The sequence below is a fragment of the Leucoraja erinacea genome, chromosome 12 (genome assembly GCF_028641065.1).
Source record: "Leucoraja erinacea ecotype New England chromosome 12, Leri_hhj_1, whole genome shotgun sequence".
NCBI classification, from domain to species: domain Eukaryota; kingdom Metazoa; phylum Chordata; class Chondrichthyes; order Rajiformes; family Rajidae; genus Leucoraja; species Leucoraja erinaceus.
The window spans coordinates 17,668,984-17,696,791 of NC_073388.1; the positions used below are offsets into that span (position 1 = coordinate 17,668,984).

The 27,808-nt window shown below is 41.1% G+C and overlaps 1 protein-coding gene across 1 annotated transcript in view; it reads right to left on the reverse strand.

Annotated features, from left to right (window-relative positions):
- Positions 1 to 2,588: 2,588 nt before the first annotated feature.
- fhdc2 (FH2 domain containing 2) overlaps positions 2,589 to 27,808 on the reverse strand; it is a 46,642-nt gene continuing 21,422 nt past the window's right edge. Inside the window, exons 6-12 of the mRNA XM_055643678.1 lie at positions 27,513 to 27,613; positions 26,736 to 26,806; positions 22,602 to 22,709; positions 20,363 to 20,433; positions 17,531 to 17,648; positions 10,261 to 10,422; positions 2,589 to 4,957 (exon numbers count right to left, since the gene is read on the reverse strand). Coding sequence (XP_055499653.1) covers positions 3,656 to 4,957; positions 10,261 to 10,422; positions 17,531 to 17,648; positions 20,363 to 20,433; positions 22,602 to 22,709; positions 26,736 to 26,806; positions 27,513 to 27,613 — 1,933 coding nt within the window. The 3' untranslated portion in view covers positions 2,589 to 3,655. The remainder of the gene's footprint in view (positions 4,958 to 10,260; positions 10,423 to 17,530; positions 17,649 to 20,362; positions 20,434 to 22,601; positions 22,710 to 26,735; positions 26,807 to 27,512; positions 27,614 to 27,808) is intronic.

Sequence of the window (27,808 nt, forward strand, 5' to 3'; positions counted from 1 at the left end):
TAGGCGACCAAAATTGTACACCATACTCCAAAATTGGCCTCACCAATGCCCTGTACAATTTTAACATTACATCCCAACTTCTATACTCAATGCTCTGATTTATAAAGGCCAGCACACCACATCCCCTCTGTTACTACTTATTAAAGCTACAAAACATCTTTAAATGAAAAGCACATTAGGAGTCATTAATATGTAATACATGAAAATGCATTTTTAATTTGAGTAATAAAAACATTAATTTTAAATACATTTTATAAATTATTTTAAATAAAGTGCAAATGCCGTCAATTGAAAATCTGACCAAGCCTCGAATTTAGAGATGTCCTGTATTTCCATGTTAGAAACGTGATAATCCATAACCACCATTCACCAATTGAAATGATGCCATCTCTGTGGTACCTGACCTATTCCTATTAAGTAGTTTCTTCTGATCCAATAAGGGTTGAAATGTGCATTTTATTTTGTTCGGGTGCATATTATCTTTTTCCATTCAGCAGTATCTTCTCATTTTCTATTTATAAATTAAATACTCAAATGCATAGGGCCATAGGTCTGTGGCAAACCAATACATTTCATGCTGGGAACTGCCAGCATAAGTTCTATTGTGCATGATCCCAATATATATCCCAGGCATTGCATGTTTAAAGTCACTTTTCCTCTTATCGCTCGACCATCTTCAGAAAACACGTACAGTCGGACACTGTGGTCAGAGAATTGGAGTGGATCTGAAAGTTTAGAGTTGGGATAGCAATTGAGTAAACAGTTGCGGCCCCAACACCGAGCCTTGCGGCACTCCACTCGCCACTGCCTGCCATTCTGAAATGATCAGATAGTAGAGGAAGTTACTAAATTGCAGCAGTAGTTAGGGCAATAATAACTTTTCACTTAAAGACTCCTACCTGGAACAGCTTCCCAGCACAAGTTCTGTTGTTGGTAGGAATATAATTTTAAATGTTGAACTATTTAGTGACAGGTATAAACACACCTGAATTTCATGAAACATTGCAGATGGAACTCAAAAAAAATTTACTGTTCACATCAGTTTACTAAAAATCTTTATATTACTGATATTTAACCATATAACCATATAACAATTACAGCACGGAAACAGGCCATCTCGGCCCTACAAGTCCGTGCCGAACAACTTTTTTCCCTTAGTCCCACCTGCCTGCACTATATAACTCCATATAACACTATATGACTATATTAGCTCCAAGGAGAGATTGGACAAACTTGGCTTGTTTTCTCTGGAGCATTGGAGGTTGAGTGGTGATCTGACAGAAGCATATAAATAATGGGAGACAGATTGAGAGAGTCTTTTCCCGTCAAATACCAGACGGCACAGATTTAAGACGAGAGGTGTAAAGCTTAAAGGAGTTTTGTGAGGTAAGTGGAACAGCATCCCTTTCCTCATTAGAACTGCCCCCTCCATCGACTCCTTTAAATCGAGGCTCAAAACCTATTTCTACTCCCTAGTGTTTTTGAGGCTCTCTGAGGGGACGCTGTAAACAGTTTATGTATGTATTGTTAGGTCTGTGTACCATTGTATGTAGCACATTAGTATCTGCATTGATGTACAGCACTTTGGTCAATGTGAGTTGTTTTTGAATGTGCCATACAAATAAAATTGATTGATTGATTGATTGAAAGTGATAAGTACCTGTATCCACTTCTGGATGGTACACTTTAGGAATATTTAAATACTTTATAGAGGGTGCAGAAGAGATTTAATGAAATTATTCCAGAAATGAGGGATATGAGATGTGAATCGACTGGAAAAGTTGGGATGGTTTGCCTTGGAGTGGAGGATGTTGTGTGGGGATCTAGTTGTATAGGGCTCTGGTAAGACCACATCTGGAGAATTGTGTACAGTTTTGGTCTCCTAATTTGAGGAAGGGCATCCTTGGGATTGAGGCAGTGCAGCGAGATTGATCCCTGGGGTGGCAGGACTGTCATATGAGGAAAGATTGAAAAGACTAGGCTTGTATTCACTGGAGTTTAGAAGGATGAGGGAGGGATCTGATAGAAACATATAAAATTATAAAAGGACTCGACAAGCTAGATGCAGGAAAAGTGTTCCCAATGTTGGGTGAATCCAGAAATAGGGGGCCACAGTCTTAGAATAAAGGGGAGGCCATTTAAGATTGAGGTGAGAAAAAACTTTTTCACCCAGAGAGTTGTGAATTTGTGGAATTCCCTGCAACAGAGGACGGTGGAGGCCAAATCACTGGATGGCTTTAAGAGAGAGTTAGGTAGAGCTCTAGGGGCTTGTGGAATCAAGGGATATGGGGAGAAGGCAGGCACGGGTTATTGATCGGGGGCAAACAGCCATGATCACAATGAATGGCGGTGCTGGCTCAAAAGGCCAAATGGCCTCCTCCTGCACCTATTTTCTATGTTTCTAAAATCGTACAGAGTCGGCAGAGAGAATCTGACATCTATTTCTTGCCTTTTTTCCCCCAATTGAAACAAAGAATGAAGTTGATTGCTAAAGAATTGGAATTATTATGGGGAAAGATTTATTCATATAGCGAGAGATTACGTCTAATATGAGAGCAGAAAATGAGGCATATGTAAGCATTCAACAGGTCAAGCAGCATCTGAATGTTTCAGGTCCAAAGCCCTTTGTTCAAAACAAATATGGACAACCAACTGAAAAGTAAGAAAGTTCAAGGCTATAGAGAAAGGCTGGGATGGAGTGCAAATAGCACTTGCATAAAGTGTATGGGTGATCACTGATCGGCATGGAGTCGGTGGTCCGAAGGGCCTGTTTGCACGCTGTATCTCTAAAGCCTATAGCTGACATAGAAACATAGAAATTAGGTACAGGAGTAGGCCATTCGGCCCTTCGAGCCTGCACCGCCATTCAATATGATCATGGCTGATCATTCAACTCAGTATCCTGTACCTGCCTTCTCTCCATACCCCCTGATCCCTTTAGCCACAAGGGCCACATCTTGACATTTGGCATGGACTTGACATTTAAAATTATGCCCTTCAATTCAGTCTTGTGATAGTAGCTCCTGTTTCACGATGTTTATGTGTATTTATACAAGTTACTAAATAATTCAACATTTAAAATTATATTTCAACTAACAAATGAAAGTCGAAGGGGAATTTTTGTTTAAAGCTGAAATGTATAATGCATGTGATATGATGATCCTGCACTTATTGGCACCATTTTTGCTTTGTTGTTCTTAATGTCAGAATTTTGAGCTTGCACAGCTTTTTGAATCCTGGGAATCAAAAACACAGATCAAAACAGGAAGTACCAGGCAGACTCACGTCCACACCCTCAACGCAAAAACGATTTCCCTTCCGGCTGAAGCTGGCCAAGCCATTTACCATACATTCAATCTGTTATTCTAAGATCAGAAAAATATTTGTGCAATTCTGTTGCTGTGTGAAGCAAAAGGAACTGAATAATGGCTTGTTCAGTTTCCAAAATCGGCCTTTCCTTTTTTTGTGTTCAGACAAACAAATCATTTTAATGACTAGCCTTCTATTATATTTCGTTTTTACCACCAAACCTTGTGATCAATATCTCAATCATCTTATTAAATGGCAGAAAGATTTGTTTCGAGAATATTAGTCCAGGTAACTGGTCTGATCGCAAAATACAGCATTATCATCTAGGTTTCAGTAGTACCTCATATCACCGCCATACTGGCTGTCTACTCTTTTTCAAAGGTCTGGACTGATCAGCTGCTCCTTTGTATGTGAGGGAATCTGATTGAGGTTTTACACTCGTAATTTGCTCAGAGTTTGGTTTCTTGAGTGGCATAGATTGTTTGGCATGAAGATTCCTAGTATCTGATTTTGCAGCCTCTGATTGGTTTTGAGCACCGGTTATTGGGGAAGTGGCTTGAGAAGAGGTGAACTTTTCCTTTTGACTTTGGATAGATTTTCTCCCAATCCTTAGTGTTTCCTTCTCAGATACTTGATGTCCCTCTTGTTTCTCTTTGATGCTACTCATTTGTTTAATACTTACTGGTGATGTGACAGATTGCCTCTGTTTAGGTGCTTGTAAATTTCTTTGAGTTAAAGTTGGCCTGGGAGAGAATTTTTCAGAAACATGCTCTTTGTCTCCCAGATGTATTGCCTTCTGCTCTTGAGCAAGAATCGAGTTTGGATCATTGTTGTTCACTTTGCTTGTTCTAATTGTAATCAAACTTTGCCTGTTATCTTTGTTTAACCCTGTGTCCCACTGTTGATTTGCCTTGTCAAAAGAATCCTTCTGATGAACACTGGTTTTTACTCCAGTGTAAGTCTTTTTGGCAGTTGGTAAAGATTGGTTTGATCGTTTCCCCTTTGCAGCTGCAGATTGTTCCTCATTTCGCTCCAAGGATTCCCTTTTCCACTTCGAACAATGACTAGGTTTTGATTTTTTCACTATATTTTCATTAGATTTTAGTCTTTTGGTTGGAGTGCTGCACATCGTTCTGCCATTCGGCTTTGAATAATCCTTACTGAGTGGAGGAGTTTGCTGGGATGCTGTGGGTTCTTTCTCAGATTTTTCTGTTTCTTTGATTGTCTCAGGTTCCTGGTTCAGAATGTTCACACTTTCTTTTGGAACAGGATTCGCTCTTTGCATAACACACAACTGTTGATTCAGAACCTTCGCAGATACCTTCCTCATGAGATCTGCTAGTTCAGTATCATGAAAGTCTTTAATTACGCGACTAGTATCACGTTCTTGATCTATTTGTGCCACTTCACCAGAGGCATGTGGGGTTTTTGTCCAATGTGGAAGTGAGGAAGTGTCCTGTTTGAAAGACTTGCAATTCCATCGCCTCATACTCTGATGTCTTAGATTTCTGGAAAGTGCCCTTTCCAGTTCATCTTGACCCAGTTCATTCTCGATCGTGGAACAAATAGCTATGGAGTGCCGTTTTTCTGCATTTTTCTTCTCCATCTGTTGCCTCCTCAGTTCTGCAATTTCACGATTTGTATTCTCCTGAGGAAAGTACAAATAATTCGATTGTTAAGATGGTGGAAAGAAAAATTCCTTATTCCTGTTCTTATCCAGAAACCTTTCTTTAATATCCAGCATATCTAATTGCATTAATCTGCTTTAATCCAGCATGCAAAGGACTTTTGGAATGTTATAAATACTGCCCAACATGCTTGTAATTACTTTCAAAAGATGTTACAGAATATAATAGAAATTTCTCCAGTGGACTCAGTAAGTTTCAGGGCAACATTGGAACAAGGGTGCAGGTGAGTCTCGTGGGAAGATTATCCATTGTCTGACTATCACGTTTGATGAATCGTCAGGATTCCCGGGTGGTCAGACAATTGATAATCAGAGTTTTATCATATTTTGGATACAACAATAAATAAAAATCATTTTTCTTAAAATTAAAATAGGTAAGGTATATACTTAATTCCATAGCTTTAATTGAGGTTTGAATGAATTATTGTTTTCTAAAATAAAAATGATAATCCATCAAAGAAACAAGTCACTATCTTCAAGAAAGTGTTTTATTAATGTAAAATTAAGATTCATAGAGATGTAGACATACTGTAGAGCTGTGGTGCTTAGAAACGGGACCATCAGCCCAGCATGACCAAGATGCTAATCTAGACAAATCCTATTTAAACCCAATCTTATTGACTACAGAAGATCAACCTTACCAAGCCAGGGAGGAGTCAGCTGGTTTGGAATTATGTGCACATCTCCTGAGTGCGGCCTCCCAATTGTCTGTGCAGGGTATTTTTTCCCAAGGAACATTTGAAGTCATAACTAACAACTGGTTCATTGTGAATGCCTCCACATCACAACTGAAGCGTTCTTAATCTTCATAAATTGAAAAAGAAAATAAGATCTGATCAACGACAACGATGAGTCAGCCTACAGGGATGAGATCCAGCACCTGACAGCCTGGTGTGCCAACAATAACCTCGTCCTCAACTCCAAAAAGACGAAGGAGATTATTGTTGACTTCAGGCAGACCAGAGGAGGCAGTCATACCCCCATCCATATAAACGGGACTGAGGTGGAGCGCGTCTCCAGCTATAAATTCCTCGGAGTCCATATCTCGGAGGATTTGTCCTGGTCCCTCAACACCTCCAAGCTGATCAAAAAGGCACAGCAGCGCCTTTACTTCCTGAGGAGGCTCAAGAAAGCCCACCTGTCCCCCCCGGATCCTGACCAACTTTTACCGCTGTACCATAGAGAGTATCCTGACCACCTGCTTCACGGTATGGTACAGCAGCTGCACTGCTGCGGACAGGAAGGCACTACAACGGGTGGTGATAACCGCGCAGCACATCATCGGTGCCCCGCTCCCTGCCATGGATGCCCCCCACCGAAAACGGTGTCTGAGACGGGCTGGGAAGATCATCAAAGACCCCTCACACCCCAACCATGGACTGTTTGCCCTCCTCCCATCAGGGAGGCGGTACAGGAGCCTCAGGCCACGTACTAGTAGGATGAGGAACAGCTTCTACAATAATACAATCACATTGCTGAACTCGGAGTCCCGCCGATAGATTTCTCCGGTCCCTCCGTCCCCACTGTTTAATTATTCGGTATTTTATGATTATTCTGTATCTTCTCTCTCTCTATTTTTTTTTTTTTTTATTTCTTTATGCACAACTACTACGGACTGACGCAAAACTGCATTTCGTTGTACTCATACTTGTATTTGTGCGATGACATTAAAGTTGAATTGAATCTGCTATTCAAGCCAAGAGTAAAAAATGTTTAATTGTCATATGTACTGCCATCGGAACAATGAAATTCTTACTTGCTACAGCTTAATAAGGTCATCATCATGGATGTTAGTCCATCTATGTCCATCTGTCCATCTCATCCTTCACTTTAGACTGGAAGTATATTTTCTCTTTCTAATGGCCTTATGGCCTCTAATGGTCTGTATGTCCTTTTGGATCCTGTATTGTCAGACTTTAATGAACAAGATCTGGTTCTTACAGATTGTCGACCTGTTTCATCCAAGGCTTCTGGTTAGGAAAGATTTAGATGGTCATGGGAAGGCATTCCTCCACATATTTCCATATGAAGTTGGTAACAAGAGGTTGGTTAGATCTACACCAAACATTTCAACAGTTATTTTCTTGCCCAAATGTTCTTTGTCAGTTCACATTCACTTTCAACTTTCCACTTGACAGGTGCACAAAACAGATAATTCAGAAGATTGTGTCATTGTAGAAAACACCCGGTCAAGTAACCTCATGTTCTGGTTTTGATTAGATGAGGAACATTAAACGGAATTTGTCGTGAATTTGAACCAGGATTGGTCTTGCTTTTTCGCTTGGAGAGTCTGCATCCTGGGGGCATGAACATTGAATTCTCCCAATTTTTTAGCCCTTGCTGTCTCCTCCCCTTCCTCAGCCCTCGGGCTGCCTCCTCCCATCCCTCAACCCTCGGGCTCCTCCTCCTCCTTTTTCCTTTCTTCTCCCCACCCCCCCACCCCCCATCAGTCTGAAGAAGGGGTTCGGCCCGAAACATTGCCTATTTCCTTCGCACCATAGATGCTGCTGCACCCGCTGAGTTTCTCCAGCATTTTTGTGTACCTTTGGTCTTGCTTTTGTTGTTCTCTCCCTCCCTTTAACCTGCCCCAGGATATTCAATCCATCTGGTTCTCTAATACCCATTGGGGTTGGAATCTGCCACTCTCACCATTATGTCTGATAACTCAATTCAAGGTCCAACAATGTGATTGACTCAGCTCTGAAATGATCCAGCAGGCCAGAGTGAAGTAAAAATGAACAATACATTTCAGTGTGGCCAGTGAAGTTCCTGTGTCTTAAATAAATAAATATTTGCAGTTTGGGAGAAATAACACTGAGAGTGAAGTGTTTAGTCATGATGTTATGCAAGGTACTAGGCTGGCTTAATGGGCCAGATTGATTTTTTTCTGGCATTGATTTTACATGTTTGAATCATAAAGTTCCCCAAGGCATTGCACCTCTGCAAATTACTTTCCATATTAGCAATTGCACGTTAACTTCCACTTTTGCTGTCATCTTCACTCTTTCAATGCTTAGCTTTGTCTTTGTAGGGTTTGCTTGTTCTCTTCTATTTAAGCTGACATGATTTCCCATGCTTCATACCAAATTAGCCAAAGCTTTTTTCTGATACTTGCCCCATAGTGATCAGTGGTACACCTTATCTCATCAGTTGATTTTAGCTTTACTAAATCGCCCACCCTTTAACCCTTTGTGCCACACCCTGCCTTCAGTAAGTACTGATGCACTAAGTCAGTTCATTCAGGAATCGTGGCATTCTTTGTTCTATGTTTCTATGTTTATACCCCTCATATTCTACACTGCCCTTTTTCCTACCACTGTCCACATTTATTTCAGAGACATAATTCTGCATCTTACCTCCCCACCACCCTTCAAAATCAACACTGACACTTTCCATCTCTGTTTGTTGACCAGACTTTGCTTTTCCCTGTCAAAAAGCCCCTATCTCACTTTTCACCTTCTTCCACTTGCTGTAGCTTTGATCTTCATTTGTCTCCTCATGGACTCTCTATTCCCTCTCCTCAGGTCCACACATCTTGTTAATGCTGTAAATATGTTTGCCTTCATTGAGCACTGTGGACAGTGTTCCTGGTCTTGCTAAAATTCTCATGCACTGTATGCAGATGCTGGATTAAATTTTGCAAGTAGTTAAACGAGAAAGTAAAGGCTTTCAAGTTTGCACGAGACAGGGTGGATCCAGGCATATCTTGATTTTCAATTGTAAACATGAAAGTAGCTTGCAAAACATGATCACTATTGTGTAGACATATGATAAGTATACATATGGTTACCTAACCCTTTGGCAATATTGGTGCTGTGCTTGGCAACAATAGCATATTACCAATATTTTTATCAACTAGGATAAGGAAAATAAATGTCACTGCAAGAAATTATTGCAGAGTTGACACCTGGAAATTACTTTGACAGTAATAATGGGCAAACATTACTGAGTCCAGTGGAACCCCACTAGTAATAACCTTACAGTCATATAAAAACACCCAATAAACCATTATCTTGTCTTTTCTACTAAGCAAATGTTTGATCCAATATTACAGTCTCTCCTGGATGTCCTATAGAATATTACTCTTTGGACCATTCTGCCATGTGGGATATTATGTAACATCTTGTTAAAATCCGTAGAGGTTACATCAAATTCACTGTTCACATAGATCCTCCTTGTTACCTCCGCAAAGAATTTGATCAACTTAGTTGGAGATAATCTTCCCTGAATAAATCCATGCCAAAACTCCTGGGTTAATCTGTACCTTCCTCACTGAATGTCATATTTCCATTTAAGCCTTTTTTTTTAATGAAGGCAGTTAATTTGTCCTAATGCTGAACTGTCGTTATTTCTCAACACGCATATGACATGTTAACAGTGTGTACAGGCATCAAAGAAAACCAAGTAAAACAGTGACATTACAATTTCATTGGAGAATTGTGAGGAGGGTGGGGGGGTAGCAATGTGATTCATCTCTATTGTTTTTAGGATGAAATATTACTCCATTCAGTTAAAAGATAACCATGGAAACAGCATTTTTGCCTTGCAGCATTCAGTAGGACTCAGCAGTGGCAGGCGATACATTTAATGAGCAGGGATGTATCAACTCGACCAGAGTATGTAGACCTCAATTAACCCAGAGGACACAACTTAATTAAAGAAATGCTTAGAAGGGGAGATAGATGTTGGAGTTATCAACATAAATGTGTAGGTACATGCTAGAGATAAGCCTTATGTGGCACTTGAACACAGAACAAGGAACAGTACAGCACAAGAAAACAGGCCCTTCAGCCCTCACTGTCTGTGCCGGACATGATGCCAAGACCAACTCTTATCTGCCTGCATATAATCCATGTCCTTCCATTCCCTCCATATTCATGGGAATATCCAATCAACTCCAAAATGCCACTATTGTTTCTGCCTCAACCACCACCCCAGCAGCACCTTCCAGTCACTCACCACCTAGAGGTGGTGATTGCTTGGAAAAAACTTGCCCTATGCATGTCCTTTAAACTTTGCCCCTCTTACCATAAAGCTATGCCCTCTTAAGTGTTTGATTTTTCCATCCTCTTCACTCATGCAAGTGATTTGGTCTCCTACTAATTGTTCAGCTCCAACACGAGGACACAGCTAACAAAATATCAGTGTGTCTCAGCTAATGATATACAACTTATGCCATCAGGAACACCTGCAATTATATAATTGTCTGGCATGGACAATGGCACCAGCTTAACTCAAACGTTACTGAGAATAATTGACAGTACCTGAATTGCTGTTTGGAATTTTTCACAGAAGCTTTTGAGAACAATGCAGTATTCTTCCACCTTAAACTTTTCATCTTCACAGAAATATTCTACCAAAGAGTTTCTCAACTTCTGGAACAATTTCATTTTTTCCCATATTACTTTCAGTTCTTTCTTTGCAGTCTGTAAATGAAAGGAAAACAAATGCTTACAAAAATGTCATCTGAAGCAACAGATTTATTTTTTCAATTCTTACATTTAGCTCAATGCATTTTAACTTGAAGAATGGATTTTCACAATCGCTTTTGAGAAAAATCCATCCAGCATACAGAGACTGAGAGAATAAATATCATGCTGAAATGTAATTGCTATTAAACATAGAAGCACTGAGGATTGTAAGATAATTGAATCGCATCTGAGTTCCATTCTAACTCCAGCTACTGAGATTGTTTTTTTTTTGCAGGGAAACTTTGAATATGAATTATCCCAACTTTAAGAGAACTAGTGACAGCATTGACAGGATTATCTGAATCAAACAGAGACAGCAATTTGTGGAGTCAACTAGATATATAATTTAAGATATGGTTATTTTCTAAAGGTATCTATTTTTGTTGTATAACATTGGTTAATCATATACATATTAGTCCCTCTGAGTACTAATCAACTTTGGTTGCACTTATTCCAAGCTTGCCATACTGTCGAGCTGAATTACACTTGCTGACAAAACTGAAAATGACCTGTCTTTTAAATGGCTTATGTTGAAGATGAAAGACAGCTAGGAACCTACATAAATGACATGTTACATCATACAATTATTCCTGAGGAAATAAAAATAAAAATTACTATCAAGCATGACATTGCTTTAATCAAACTGTGAATATCTTGCTTATTTTTGGTTGTCTGAAAGTAAGGGAACTTTCAGGCACAGAGTAAAGACAGACGTTCTGGCCTGGTAAGAGGCATTACAGAGTCGATCTGTCAAAGATAGGTTTAGGTTTATTATTGCTCCGACTATATTCTATCTCTGTCCCGCCCACTCCCCTGGCATTAGTCTGAAGAAGGGTCTTGACCCGAAACTGGCATGGACAAATTCTCTAGAATTTAGGAGATTGAGAGGGGATCTTATAGAAACTTACAACATTCTTAAGGGGTTGGACAGGCTAGATGCAGGAAGATTGTTCCCGATGTTAGGGAAGTCCAGGACAAGGGGTCACAGCTCAAGGATAAGGGGGAAATCCTTTAAAACCGAGATGAGAAGAACTTTTTTCACACTGAGAGTGGTGAATCTCTGGAACTCTCTGCCACAGAGGGTAGTCGAGGCCAGTTCATTGGCTATATTTAAGAGGGAGTTAGATGTGGCCCTTGTGGCTAAGGGGATCAGGGGGTATGGAGAGAAGGCAGGTACGGGATACTGAGTTGGATGATCAGCCATGATCATATTGAACGGCGGTGCAGGCTCGAAGGGCCGAATGGCCTACTCCTGCACCTAATTTCTATGTTTCTATGTTTCTATGAAACGTCACCCATTCCTTTTTACTCCAGCATTTTGTGTCTATCATCGATGCCATGGTTTCTATGGTGCATCCGTCGAAGTTTGTAAGAGCCATCAGAGTCTTGTTGACTTTCCTCAATCTCCTAAGGAAGGAGAGGCATTGGTGTTCCTTACATAGAAACATAGAAAATAGGTGCAGGAGGAGGCCATTCGGCCCTTCGAGCCAGCACCGCCATTCATTTTGATCATGGCTGATCGTCCCCTATCAATAACCCGTGCCTGCCTTCTCCTCATATCCCTTGACTCCACTGGCCCCTAGAGCTCTATCTAACTCTCTCTTAAATCCATCCAGTGATTTGGCCTCCACTGCCTTCTGTGGCAGGGAATTCCATAAATTCACAACTCTCTGGGTGAAAAAGTTTTTTCTCACTTCAGTCTTAAATGACCTCCCCTTTATACTAAGACTGTGGCCCCTGGTTCTGGACTCACCCAACATTGGGAACATTTTTCCTGCATCTAGCTTGTCCAGTCCTTTTGTAATTTTATATGTTTCTATAAGATTGCCCCTCATCCTTCTAAACTCAATTGAATACAAGCCTAGTCTTTTCAATCTTTCCTCATATGACAGTCCCGCCATCCCAGGGATCAATCTCGTGAACCTACGCTGCACTGCCTCAATCACAAGGATGTCCTTCCTCAAATTAGGAGATAAAAACTGTACACAATACTCCAGATGTATACAACTGCAGAAGAACCTCTTTACTCCTATACTGAAATCTTCTTGTTGTGAAGGCCAACATTCCATTAGCTTTCTTCACTGCCTGCTGTACCTGTATGCCAACTTTCAGTGACCGGTGTACAAGGATGCCCAGGTCTCGCTGCACCTAACCTAACCCCATTGAGATAATAATCTGCCCACTTGTTTTTGCTGCCAAAGTGGATAACCTCACATTTATCTACATTATACTGCATCTGCCACGTATCTGCCCACTCACTCAACCTGTCCAGATCACCCTGCAACCTCCTAACATCCTCTTCACAGTTCACACTGCCACCCAGCTTTGTGTCATCCGCAAACCTGCTAGTGTTGCTCCTAATTCCCTCATCCAAATCATTAATATATATGGTAAACAGTTGAGGCCCCAACACTGAGCCTTGCGGCACTCCACTCGCCACTGCCTGCCATTCTGAAAATGACCCGTTCACTCCTACTCTTTGCTTCCTGTCTGCCAACCAATTTTCTATCCATGTTAACACCCTACCCCCAATACCATGTGCTCTAATTTTAGTCACCAGTCTCCCGTGCGGGACCTTATCAAAGGCTTTCTGAAAGTCTAGATACACTACATCCACTGGCTCCCCTTCATCCATTTTACTTGTCACATCCTCAAAAAATTCCAGAAGATTAGTCAAGCATGATTTTCCTTTCATAAATCCATGTTGACTTGGACTAATCCTTTTACTGCTATTCATATGCCCCATTATTACCTCTTTAATAATTGACTACAGCATCTTTCTAGGCTTCTAGCCTTCTAGGCTATTGCATCAATGTGCTCGGTTATACAGAATGGTCAAGAACAGATACATTATTTTGGGATGTATTATTTTATGTTAACTTGTGGATGTGCAGTAAAATGAAATGCCTTGGACAGGTGAACACATAATGAACTTCCAGATGAAATAATATAATTATTTAACAACTAGATGTTGCAGCAGAAGAACTCTTGGTTTGATCTGCAAGATGACCAGATGCACATATTTTAAAAGTATAGTGATTGAAGCAATCCACAAACATAGGTTTGTTCTAAAGTTTGACAGAATTCTTGAACGCACCATGCTCTTGTAGACTTTTACATGAGTGTATGAGGATAATGTCAGTATTCAATTCTTTGAGCTACGATCTGAAATTAGATCAAAGTTCTGTTTCTTAGAAAATCTTTCAAGTATACTTCTGAGGACGCTGACTGCAGAAGAGCACATGGAACTTGCACTGTAGTGAACAATGTTAACTACTAACAAACAATTTCCCTTTGTTTTCCATGTCATCTCCCTTTGAGCACAAGCAGTAACTGTAGGAGCCATTAAGCTTAAGTCAGTATATTATATTTTTAGTTTTTATCTGTCTGTACTTTTGTAGGTGGGATTTGATACGTAGAAGGGTTTGTCTACTTTGGAGAAGACTAGAGCAGACTCATGGAGTTGAGTTTTAGTTGTCTCGAGGGATGTGAAGGCTAACAGTTGTTACCACGATCTCACGATCACACGAGACACCACACTCATATAAGAAGTATGCCATGAATGGAACAACTATTGAGAAAGGAAAGTTATGAGATTTCTTTGTTACGTATTACTTCAATAAAGACCAATTAATCAAGAAGCAACGTCTGGAGAATTTGTTTTTGCTATCATAAGAGTTCGGTGAGTGCGTAAACTATAGCTCCATCACATTGCTGAGAAGTAATGGCTATCTGAGTTGGACTATGAGAAGGTATAGAAACAGCCATTACAGTAACAATATAATCAAGATGTCCCAAATATCAAACAAATTGGAAAACACATTTTAAGGGCAATTGTTAACACAATCATAGGAAATACACCCCAAATAAGGGTATCTGAACAACCATATGTTCTATGCAACTTTATTTATTTGTGACCACTGCCACGCTTATGTTAGATGCAGCCAACCAGAGATAATATTTAAAACACAATCCCTCTGTCTGTCCATGTTCCTCTGTAATCAAAAAATACTTGTTGTCACAATAAGTACAGTGCCCTCCATAATGTTTGGGACAAAGACCCACCAATTATTTATTTGCCTCTGTACTCCACAATTTCAGCTTTGTAATAAAAAAAATCACGTGGTTAAAATGCACATTGTCAGATTTTATTAAAGGCAATTTTTATACAGTTTGATTTCACCGTGTAGAAATTACAGCTGTGTTTATACTTAGTCCCCTCATTTCAGGGCACCATAATGTTTTGGACACATGGCTTCACAGGCTTTTGTAATTGATCAGGTGTGTTTAATTGCCTCCTTAAGGCAGGTATAAGAGAGCTCTCAGCAGTAAAGGGCCCGTCCCACTTGGGCGTCATTTATGCGACAGTGACTGTCGCGCGACAATTGTCTCGCAGTACGACAATCGCGCGCCGTGCTCTTGAGGGCCCTGCTTCTTTTGGGAGTCATTTGCGATGTTGTTCGTACTTAGTCCGATTACCGTGGCAAGGATTTTCCCAGTGAAAAATGTTCAAAACTACGGGCGCTTTACACCCGTGTGGTCACGTGGTGCGGTACTCAAATGATACGCAAATGGCACGACGACGGCGTATGAGCGGCGCATGGTTACGGACGTTGACGCACGGTGACGCAAAAATAAATTAGCATAGGCAATGTTCGTGTGTCACCGTGCGTAACCATGTGTCACCGCGCCCTACATGTATGCTGTCAGTACGTCAGCGTGCACAAGGGATACGTCACGCAAGTGGCGCGCGAGGATTTTGAGCATTACAAAAACCTGGGTTGCCGCGCGTGACCGCACGTCATTGCATACGCCACGACGCCTCACCAGGCGCCATATGTGCATCATGCTCGCGTCACGACGCGCCAACCAATTTTTAGGTTGTCCCGCAACTGACGTCCAAGTGGGACAGGCCCTCTAGTCTTTCCTCCAGTCTTTCCATCACGATTGGAAACTTTTATTGCTGTTTATCAACATGAGGACCAAAGTTGTGCCAATGAAAGTCAAATAAGCCATTATAAGACTGAGAAACAAGAATAAAACTGTTAGAGACATCAGCCAAAACTTACCAAAATCAACTGTTTGGAATATCATTAAGAAGAAAGAGAGCACTGGTGAGCTTACTAATCACAAAGGGACTGGCAGGCCAAGGAAGATCTCCACAGCTGATGACAGAAGAATTCTCTCTCTAAAAAAAGAAAAATCCCCCAAACACCTGTCGGACAGATCAGAAACACTCTTCAAGAATCAGATTATTATTATTTTGTGTCATCACATAACTGTTTGCCAATAGCGAGCAAATTTTAGTGCCACGTTGTTGGCCTCTGCAAGGTCCTTTACAGTGCATGTGTCGTGCAGCAGGTCACAGCTCAGGAGATGTTCCATCGTCTGGAGGACCCGTCTGCATGTTGTCAGTCTTGTTAGGTTTCATGCATCTACTGATGCAGCGACAACTTGTGTTTAGTACAGGATCAATTTTCCTTGCATGAGCTGAGCGCTTCCATACTGCACAGGCACACTCGGCAGTGGGGAAGCAGAGAGCCAGATCTGTTGATCGAATGGTTGTAGAATTTGCTTCCATTTTGAGGCAAGCAGCCTACTAACAGGTGTGGATTTGTCAATGACCACTGTCCGCAGAAGACTTCATGAACAGAAATACAGAGGCTACACTGCAAGATGGAAACCACAGGTTAGCTGCAAAAATAGGATGGCCAGGTTACAGTTTGCCATGAAGTACTTAAAAGAGCAACCACAGTTCTGGAAATAGGTCTTGTGGACAGATGAGATGAAGATTAACATATCAGAGTGATGGTGAGAACAAAGTATGGAGGAGAGAAGGAACTGCCCAAGATCCAAAGCATACCACCTCATCTGTGAACCACGGTGGTGGGGGTGTTATGGCCTGGGCATGTATGGCTGCTGAAGGTACTGGCTCACTTATCGTCATTGATGATACAACTGCTGATGGTAGTAGCATCATGAATTCTGAAGTGTATAGACACATCCTATCTACTCAAGTTCAAACAAATGCCTCAATACTCATTGGCTGGCGGTTCATTCTACGGAAAGACAATGATCCCAAACATACTGCTGAAGCAACAAAGTTTTCAAAGCTAAAAAATGGTAAATTCTTGAGTGGCCAAGTCAATTACCCGATCTGAACCCAATTGAGCATGCCTTTTATATGCTGAAGAGAAAACTGAAGGGAACTAGCCCCCAAAACAAGCATAAGCTAAAGATGGCGGCAACATAGGCCTGGCAGAGCATCACCAGAGAAGACACCGAACAACTGGTGATGTCCATGAATCACAGACTTCAAGCAGTCATTGCATGCAAAGGATATGCAACAAAATACTAAACATGACTACTTTCATTCACATGACATCGCTGTGTCCCAAACATTATGGTGCCCTGAAATGAGGGGGGACGGGGGACTATGCATAAATACATCTGTAATTTCTACATGGTGAAACCAAAATGTATAAAAATACCCTTTACTAAAATCTGATAATGTGCACTTTAACCACATGTGATTTTTTTCTATTACATATCTCAAATTATGGAGTACAGAGGCAAATAAATAAATGATGGATCTTTGTCCCAAACATTTTGATGGGCGCTGTATAATCCTGGTCAGAAATGGACCAGACCAGTAACCAAACTGTTGATTCTCAATAAGCTAAAAAGTTGTAAGACCATTAAAAATTGATCTAACATCCTGATCGAACTGGTTTTAATACCAAAATTAAACTTGTAAACTTGGATTCATGAGAGACCCTAATGACAATTGTTTAACATTTCAAGTCAAGATGAAATTTAGCTTCAGCTCAAATATAAATGTTGCAACTCGTTTGAAGGAACAAACAAATAAAAACTTCACTCTTCCAAATGATGTGGTCATAATCTTTGTTATCCTGTACATTAACTGATACATTTAATATATTGTAAAGATTTATATCACTGTCCTACTATTCCAACTTGTTACTTCAATTTCAATAAACTTAACAGGAGTGGAAGGGAAGACTTCATTATTTACTTAATTTTGTGTTTAACCAGCTTTTACCTGCAGGAATGATGTTATCTGTGCTTCAAGCTCTGGATCTTCATGCAAATTTGTCTGGAGAGAATCAAGTCTTTCCTCCAGTTTATTTAGCTCTTCTGTCAACCCATCTTCAGATAACCTTGGACATGGCAGAGTTTGAAGTTAATAAATGTATTTTCCCAGATCTTCTCAATCCTAAACTTGTAATTTTGGAACTTCTGTGTAAATATATTAAGATTCGCTAAAATCTCATATAGTCTCTATCAGTCAAATAAATTATTTAATGTTCACTCCATGTTATGCTCTTTATTAAATGTCTGTCAGGTTATCTCTCAAAATAGAAGCCACTAAATGCAGTTGGCTTTCAATGTTTGTTACTTATAACTATTAACTGTTGATCATGAGTTCAATGGACATCCATTGGACATCTCTTCAATGGACATCCAAAGAAATCTTGGATTAAATTATCCTCTCTCCTCCCTTGTTCTATCAGTAGTCGAGTACTACTTGTTGTTTGAAATCATCAGTCATCATTCAGGAATCTTAAGTTTATCACAAGATTTGGACCAGTTGGGAAGGTGAGCCAAGGAATGGCAAATGGAAGTTAACTCTAATAAGAGTGAAGTATTGTACTTGGGTTTGTCAAACCAGAGCAGAACTTACACAGTAAATGGTAGGGCCACGGTGAGCATAGCAGAACATAAATATGTGGGAGTACAGATGCATCTTTCCCTAAAAGTGGAAAGTCAGGTAAACAGTATGGTGAAGAAGATATTTGGTATGCTTGGCCTCTTGTGAAGGCTATTGAGACCAAAGGTTGGGACATTACAGACAATTACAGACAACTGCAACATTAAAAGCTTTACTTGTAAAGCAGCACAAATGTACAGCATGAATTTAACTATATTTGAATCAACGCAAGATGGATGACTTCTTCATGGAAAACAAGGATATTGAACATTTATGGTCCTAAAGTAAATGAGAAATAATAAGACACAAAAAGCTGGAATAACTCAGCGGGACAGGCCGCATCCCTGGAGAGAAGGAATGGGTGATGTTTCGGGTTGAGACCCTTCTTCAGACTGGATAAGGATCATGAAAACGAGAGATATAGACGGTGATGTGTAGAGAAAAAAAACAACGAATGAAAAAAAGATATGCAAAAATGTAACGATGATAAAGGAAACAGGCCATTATTAACTGTTTGTAGGTTGAAAATGAGAAGCCAGTGTGACTTGGGTGGGGGAGGGATAGAGAGAGGGAATGCTGGGGCAACCTGAAGTGAGAGAAATCAAAAGTCATACCACTGGACCCAAGTGAAGTGAAATATGAGATGCTTTTCCTCCAATTTGCGTTTAGCCTCACTCTGACAATGGAGGAGACCTAGGACAGAATGGCTTGTGTAGGAATGGGAAGGAGAAATACAGTGTCCAGCAACTTATCAGGTAGGTTCAGGCGGGCTGAGTGAAGGTGTCCGCGAACCGATCGCCCAGTCTGCGCTCGGTCTCCCCGATGTATGAGTCCACATCTTGAACAATGGATACAGTATATGAGGTTGGAGGAGGTGCAAGTGAACCTCTGCCTTAACCTAAAAGGACTGTCGCGATTCCTGGACAGAGTGGAGGGAAGAGCTATAGCAACAGGTGTAACATCTTCTGCAGTTGCAGGGGAAGTTACCTGGGGAGGGGGTGGTTTGGGTTGGAAGGGATAAGTTAACCAAGGAGTTGCGGAGGGAACGGTTTCTGTGGAAGGTGGAAAGGGGTGGAGATGTGAAAATGTGGGTTGTGGTGGGAACCCGTTGGAGGTGGCATAAATTTCAGAGGATTATGTGTTGTATGCGATGGCTAATGAGGTTGAAGGTAAGGACGAGAGGAACCGAGGAGACAAGAGTGAGGGTCTCATCTATAACAGGAGAGAGGAACCCCAGATGCGGTGTAGACAGATAAATTGGGAGTAGGGGATTGAGTCTTTGCCGGAAGCAGGCTGGGAAGAAGTGTAGTCGAGATAGTTGTGGGAGTCAGTGGGTTTGTAATAGACATCAGTCAATAGTCTATTTCCCGTGATGGAGACTGTGAGATCAAGAAAGGGGAGCGAAGTGTTGGAGATGGTCCAAGTAATTTGAGTGCAGGATGAAAGTTGGTGGTGAAGATGATGAATTCCATGAGTTCTGCATGGGTGCAGCAGGTAGCACCGATGCAGTCATCAATGTAACAGAGATAGAGTTCGGGGATAGGGCCAGTGTATGCCTGGAACAGGAATTGTTCAACGTACCCTACAAAGAGGCAGACATAGCTGGGGCCCATGCGGGTGCACATAGCTACACCTTGGACTTGGAGGAAGTGAGAAGAGTCAAAGGAGAAGTTGTTGAGGGTGAGGACCAGCTTCGCTAGGCAGATTAGAGTGTGAGTAGAGGGAAATTGAATGGTTCTGTGGTTGAGGGAGAAAGAGGGCTTCAAGGCCTTCCTGGTGGTGGATAGATGTGTAGAGTGACTGAACATCCATAGTAAAGATGAGAGAGTGGGGGCTAGGAAAGCATGTCATTAAAGAGACGAAAGGCATGTGTGGTATCCTGGACTTATCCGGGAGATATTGGACCGGGGGATAGGATAGAGTTCAGATACATGGAAATCATTTCCGTTGGACAGGAGCAGGCAGAAACAATGGGTCTGCCAGAGCAGTTGTGATTGTGATTGTGGATTTTGGGGAGAAGGTAAGTAAGAGGAGATAATAAGATAAGTATTACACAAAGAAATGTTGGTGTGCAGTAGGTAAGTCAGATTTGTTGGGTTTCTGACTGCACAGTAATGGCGGTGCAATGTAAAGTCGAGCTGTCGGGAAGAAAATTCATCCTACCTAGCAGCTTCACCAATGTGTTCGAGTTTATCTGGAAAGGAGAGAAGGTTCTTGTCTTTTTTTCCTGCCTCCTGTTGAAGAACGGAGTGTTAATTCTGTCAATCAATGAGCTGCAATGGATTTCTGACATGAAGACACTGAAATTCACTGGAGGAAGGAACTCTGCTCCAGGCCATAGAAATTCAAACAAATCCCAAATTTGCATATACCATTTTTGTGATTAATTTAAATGGCAAATTACAAACTTCAGCCTCAGCAATTTAATATATTGCAGTGCCTCAATGCATGATTTTAATTTTATTTAAATGTTATCATGTAGGATGACTCCTGGGATGTGGACTTCATCACAAAGATTATGTATATATATTGGATTATTTTGTGCATGGAGAGGTCTTCTTTATGCCAGAGGTTAAGAAGAATGCCTGCAGTGAAAACTGATGAAGATATAAGCCACACAAACAACTGAATATGAAATCAAAATCTGGAAAGTATGAAGGTTAAAAATAAATTGGCTACCTTAAGTTTGTTATCATACTTTTAAATACATGTTTTTTAGAGAGCACAAATTGTCTCATGTACAGTATGGAATGATAGAAACAAATGTATTTTTGATAGGCAGAGCCATACCACCATATATGTTTATTGTTAAGCTGCTAATATTTCTCTCTTAAGTCCATGGCTTAACTTATCTTTCTAATAAATAAAACCAGTTCAGACTTCATTGAGATTTTTATTGGATTTATGCTCCTATAAGAAAAATCTAAATAACTCAAGTAAAATAATATACAGAAAAGCAAAGTCGCTACTTAGAAGACAATGTTTCTTAAAGATTTAAATATTTCGGATGAAAAAAGTCATAATATTCAAGGATATTATTTTTGGAAGCACAATTTTACTTGGAACATAGGGCTGCCAAAAACTTTGTGCAAGTGCCACTAAATGTAAAACCTGGCAGAACTGGTATTAATGATAAACATTAAACTACGGCAAAGATGAGATTTTGGTTATTTCTCTGAGCCAGAAAGACCTTTACAAAAGCACATTGAGGTCAGTCCATGTTATTTTGTCAGTTTTAGTTATAAATCTCACAAGTATCGCCAACAGTTATATTTTTTTTTTAAATAAATACAAAGACTGTAAAATGTTTCTAATATAACCCACCAACATGTATTTTATGCAGACAGCTCCATTACCCATGATGTATGGGGATACAGACTTCCCATAGGTAACAAATACATGAATACCATTATGCTCTCTCCAAGGCAGAGGTTGTTGATAGTATAAAGTTCTCTACTTCCTATACAGGTACTTATTCTTATCACTATGTGAGATGCCGTCTACTAAGGCTGTATCACTGGCAAGCTTGTAAATGGAATTGATGCACAGTTGTGAGTGTATAGGGAGCATAGTAAGTGGCAAAGAATGCAGCCTTGCGGGACACTATTGCTAAATATTATCATGAAATATGTCTTGTTACATATCCTTACTGATTGCAGTCTATTGGTTAGGAAGTTAAGGATTCCGTTGTAGAGGGGATGCTGAGTTTTAAGTCCAGGAGTTTGTAGAAGAGTTCAGTTGGGATGATGTTGAAAAGTGAGCTATAGTCAATAAATGAGGCACTGAATTGTTTGATTTAATAAATAACACTCACAGGCAAAGGGATATATCTGTATGCATTCTCGCTCTTTGGAGGTGTTTCAAATCCTTTTGCTGCAGCTCAAAGCCTCAGAAAAAATTCAAGTTGGGATCTGGGATTGACCTTGTAAATTTGCAGATCCACAGATAAGAAATCAGTGGACAATGAGGACTGCGTGCATCAATTTTTATAGATTAGAACCTTGCAGAATTTTAAACAGAGTAACTATTCATGTATAAATTATTTTGTAAGATTCATTGGAAAATATTTTATTCCATATATACTCTATGTAACTTCACTGTAGACATATTCTGGCAATGCTGCCACTGTTAGTACCTATACTCATAATCTGCTTTGGAATTGAGAATGCTTCCATTGGCATAATCGTAAAGCACCTGCCACTGTGCTACATCCAAACAACTAAACTGCAGTAAACCCTTTAAATTCAATGGTTTATCAAAGCTTTACTTCCTTTCCCGATTCCAAAACAAGGGGAGATATTATTTCTTACTGCATTTCTGTTTCCAAGCCAACAACAAAACAACTAACATTCAAATAAAGGCAACCTGCAATGAGGGTTTGGTTTATTTTTAGAATACTTACCATGGCCACAAAGTGCATCAGGTTCATGCCAGGTTTATTTGCTTTTATGTCAGCGAGTTTCAATAATGATGCAATGCGAAATCCTGCAGCATTTCCTGAATATCCTCCCTGCAAATGTAACAAGGAAACTACATAAACTCAAGGAACTGCAGACATTGGTTCACAAAACTACAAAACTGTGCATGGTGATAAAAAACAATGTGATTTGTTTTTGTAATTAGAATTGTTGCATTATCTTGCATAGCATTTTCTGCCGGGTATTAATTTATAATATCACTGTTGATCCTCAGGTCTGAACACCTACAGGTATATTCCCTCAGAATTTGAATAAAAGGAATCTGCTGTAAATCCCTTTCCAGGCACTCGCTGCAACTAGTGGAGAGGCAGAGAGCATCAGGGTGGTGTTGGGTAGGCTGAGGCAAGCAGCATGACTGCTCCATACACAGCGAGTGCAGGATATTTTGGGGTCAGGCATAGGGTTGCCAACTGTCCTGTATTTGCCGGGACATCTCATATATTGAGCTAAATTGGTTTGTCCCCAATGGGACCGCCCTTGTCCCGTATTTGACTGCTATTACTCGGGTCGAGGGGACTGTCGGGTCGGAGCGCCACGTCCGGCCCCGCCTCACCCGTCCCGACGTAGTGCAGCCCATGGAGTGCAGCAGCAGCGCCTCGCCCGTGGCCCCTTCTGTTGGCAGCCCGGCCAGCTGTCCATCCTTCGGGCCTTCGCTTACCGCCAACACCACCACCCCTCCTTCTCATGGCCGATCATCGGTTCATGAGGTGGATGGGGTGCCGGGCTTTGTGTGCAGTCCAGCACCCGAGCCAACTCATCACTTTACTCAGCCATGGCCCAGTCGGTCAACACATTGTCATCAGGAATTTGTCCCTTATTTTGACCGTTTGTCCCTTATTTGGGAGTGAGTACGTTGCATCATCAGGCAGCACCTGCTCCATGTGTTAATACAGTGCCTGGATTCCACAAAACCTTTCATCTCAGCTCCCCATTATCACCATTGACTTTGTTATCATACCCATCAGGAGGTGATGAGAGAGGCTGCAGGATCTGGGCGGACTGTCAACACATGGCACATTCACTGCTAGATCCCAGTAATGACCACACTCACTGTGCTGGCCGGGATGCAACCTTGAGCTCATGGCAGTGCTGAGAAGTCATTTGGCTCTGCCTGCCCACCCTAGACCAAACAGCTTCTCCACACTGAGTCATGACTGATTCATTGTGGGAATCATACCAGGTTCCAGTTCTACAGCACTGACAGCAAAACATCTCTCTATATATATATGCCATAATGCTGATTCCATTAGTGCTCTCATTCAGTGCTCAGTGGAGGTCCACTGTAATTGTTTAGCACGTTGCTATCTTAAATGGAAATACTATTAGGGTAACAAACTGGAAGGCTGTGCATGATTGTAAGTAAAACCTCAGTGCATTAGACGGTAAGTGCAATTTTTATTTTCCACAGATCAATGCACAATATTCCTGAACTGAAATGGAACTAAAAATAGGTAGGGATGATGGAATCACAACCCTTAGAGAATCATAGGGACATACAGCACAGAAGCAGGCCCATGGCCCAGCTCACACATGCCGACCAGGTGTAATCCCTGAGTAAGCCTCATCTGCTTGTGTTTGGCCCATATCCCTCCAAATATTTCCAATCCATGTACCTGTCTAATTGTCCTTTTAATTGTCCTTTAAATGTGCCTGCCTCTGCAGCTTTCTCTGACAGCTGGTTCCGTACATCCTCACCAGCCTCTGCGTGACATAAATGCCCCCCAGGTCTCTTTTAAATCTTTTCCCCCATACCTTAAACCATGTTCTCTAGTTCTGGACTTCTTTAACCTGGAAAACGATTGACCTTAACTATGCCTCCCATGATTTCCATCCCTTTATAAGGTCACCACTCATCCTTCTACTCCCCAAAGAAAAAATCCTAGCTTTCCAGCCTCTCCTTGTGACTCAAGCCATTGAGCCCTGCAAGCATCCTGGTGCATCTCTTCTGCACCCTTTCCAGCTTAACACCATCCTTCCCACAGCAAGGCAACCAAAACTGCACACAATGCTCCAAATGTGGCCTCGCTTACATCGTGTACAGCTAAAGCATGAAGCCCCAACTCGCATAATATCCTTATCGATAAAGGAATGCGGGGTGGGAGATTGCAACCTTCACGTGGTGCGCCCTGTTTTGACAAATGCAATGAACCCGGTGTGCACAATAATAATAATAATATCTTTTATTCAATCAAATAAGATCAAATAGAACAAGTTGTTCTACAACTTTAGGCTGTGCACGCCATACGCAAGAAGAAGAAAGAAGAAGAAGAAGAAGACAAAGGCATGCAAAATGCCTTCTTCCTCACGCTGTCCACCTGTGTTGCCACATTCAGAAAACTATGTAACTGTACACCATTAACTTACTTTGTTCATTAAAAATTAAGATCCTGAGCTTCCAGTCACCAATGATTTCAATTCTCCATCCCACTCCTACTTTGAGCTCTCTGTCTTCTATCTTCTACTTTGCTCCAATATGTCTAAGGCACACTTGAGGAATGGCACCTATCTTGTGTCTCGGAACTTTGCAGCCCTCAGGCATTAAAATGGAATTTATCAAATTGAGGTAACCATGCTCTTTCACACATGTCTGTACCTTTTTCCTCTTTACAACTGCCAAGTTATTATATCGAGACAACTTTGGTCTCCATTCCCTCTGTGCTCCTCATCATCCCTTTCTCAGTAAATTAAAATACCCTTTTCTCATTGTGCCTGAAATGTCAACTCTGTTTCTCTCTACAATGATTCTGCTCTACCTCTGTGAGTACTTCCAGAATGTTCTGTTTATGTTAGTTGTTGTGTAATTGGATATTACCAACACTTGGCCAACAATACATCGAAGAGTGTTGAAACATCCCACCACCCCCATCATCTCATAATCTCGATCTCTGTTCGGGCTGTGGGTAGTTTAAACACTTCTCTTCTTCATAGCATCCTCTCTTATCACTTATGTAATGCCGTACCTTTCCCTTCTGAATTATTTCACTTACACCGTATCAGGCTGTTGAACAGGAAGAAAGTGAAAGCACTCAATCACTCTCAACCACTAACTCAAATATTAGCACTGTATATAATACTTTAAGGGTAGAATCCCAAGTAAATCACCAAGCTGTTGGAAGTCAAATGCCAGCTCTCCAGAGAGGAAAGTCATGCACCAGTTCTGCACCAGCAACTCAACTGATAACAAAAACTCATCACCTTGTAATTATAGGCTGAAGGGTTGCACATACAGAGAACTGTGATATTTGCAGGCCTGTCCCAAAATCTCACCTCAACTGCAGCAGAAGCCACCCAACATTTGAATGCAGAAAGAAAGCTCACACTTATGGAATGATGACTCGGGAATCCTGTATTTAAAGGAGCCTCACAGCACTCCAACAATCTCTTCTCCCACTGATTACCAAATTATTATAGCCTGGTTCCAGTTAAGTGGCAGTGCTTCTCAGTCTCAGGACAGAAACTTGTAGCTGCTACTATTACCATTCCCCCAGCCATCTCACAATTGCCCCTCAACCAATTATTCCACACCACAAGGCTGCAATCATCCACAACCTGTCTACAGACACCAAGGGAGTGCTGTAAGTAAGTAATATGACAGGGTACAGCACTGAAGATGGGTATTAGTGATTTGCACTTCAGTAATTAGTCAGTTTGTATAATTTGGGGGTTTAGCATTAATTCCATTTATAAAACTCAGCCTTTAACAATGGACAATGACGCAGATGCAGAGATGAGCTTATTCCTGATCTAGTGATGTACTTGCAGCAAAAAATCTCCCACAGAGCTGTTGAAGAGGCAAGTTCGAAATTGTGCCTCATTTAGCAATGAGGATAAATCATTCCAAGTCAATGTTATTACCCCCCCCCCCCCCCCCCCCCCCCCCCCCCCCCCACCCCCACTACTGTAACCATCCCACACACCCTTTCAAGTGACCTAGAATTTCCACGCCATCACCCTGAGACTGATGCAGGGATGACAAAATATTTTGGCAATGAGCAAATTAATTCAAAACCTGATCATGAATTCCACAATATCCGTTTTACTCAGATCTAAATACTTACTGCATTCATCAAGTTTCCAGCCTTCAACACCAACCTCAATATAGTATGCAATTCATGACAGTTCTGCAGTTCTGCAAGACAACAAAAGCATTGTGCACATTCAGAAATGTCTCACTTGTGCAAACATCAATACACCAACTGTTGTATGCACAGCCAGCATGTCAAGACTTCTGCAAGCACGATTTTGCTGTTTCAGTTTCAGAATATTAGGGTAAGCCGTTTCTCTGTAGGATAGGATGAGCAGAGCAAGATTTCTGACTGGGATCATTGAAATTGCATGTCAAGAAAATATTGATTTTGAAAGTATTCTGAGATTCAAAATTGATAGATATGGGTTGTGTTTATTTCTGCTCTGAATGCACGGGTTTTCTCCCACAATTGGCCATCTATAGGTGTTTTGGTTCAATGCTTGACTTCAGTTCTATGCTTGCAAAACAGTGCTATTCATAAAGAGTTGAAGTGTGGTAAACTATAGAATCATGGGAACATACAGCACTGAAATGGGGCATTACAGCCCACCTTGTCCATGCTAACCATGATACCTATCTGCCTAATCCAATTTACCACTCATTTCCCTCTGCCCTTTCTTATCCCAGAAAGTGTTTTAATGCATTTTAAACACCTGCACTGGCATCTCATTCAAAATATTCTATCCATCCTAACCATGTCATCAATTTATTTAACCTCTATGTTTGTAATAAAGTGTGAGGATATGAGTTAGCTGTTTGTGTTTCCAGGCACAGAATTGTATGGCCAAACTTTGTTTCAGGATCTTACCATGAGCAGCCTCCATCAAAACGGAAACAGATGCCAGAAGTGATTGTACTTGTGGCTCAAATTCTTCCTTCAGGATCATAGCTTCCAAATGTAGGCAGTAGCTGCAAAATAAACAACATTCATTTCCAAAGAACAGAATAAGCAAAAAACGGATTATGAGGAGCAAGGCCGGTACGAGGGGCCTGACCTCACGGTCGGCTGCGGGAGGTGCTCACGGGGCACAAAGGTGCATGGGCGAGGTGGGGGCTCGCTGGTCGATCCATACGTCCAAGGAAGGCGATGGCTGGAGGCCCGCT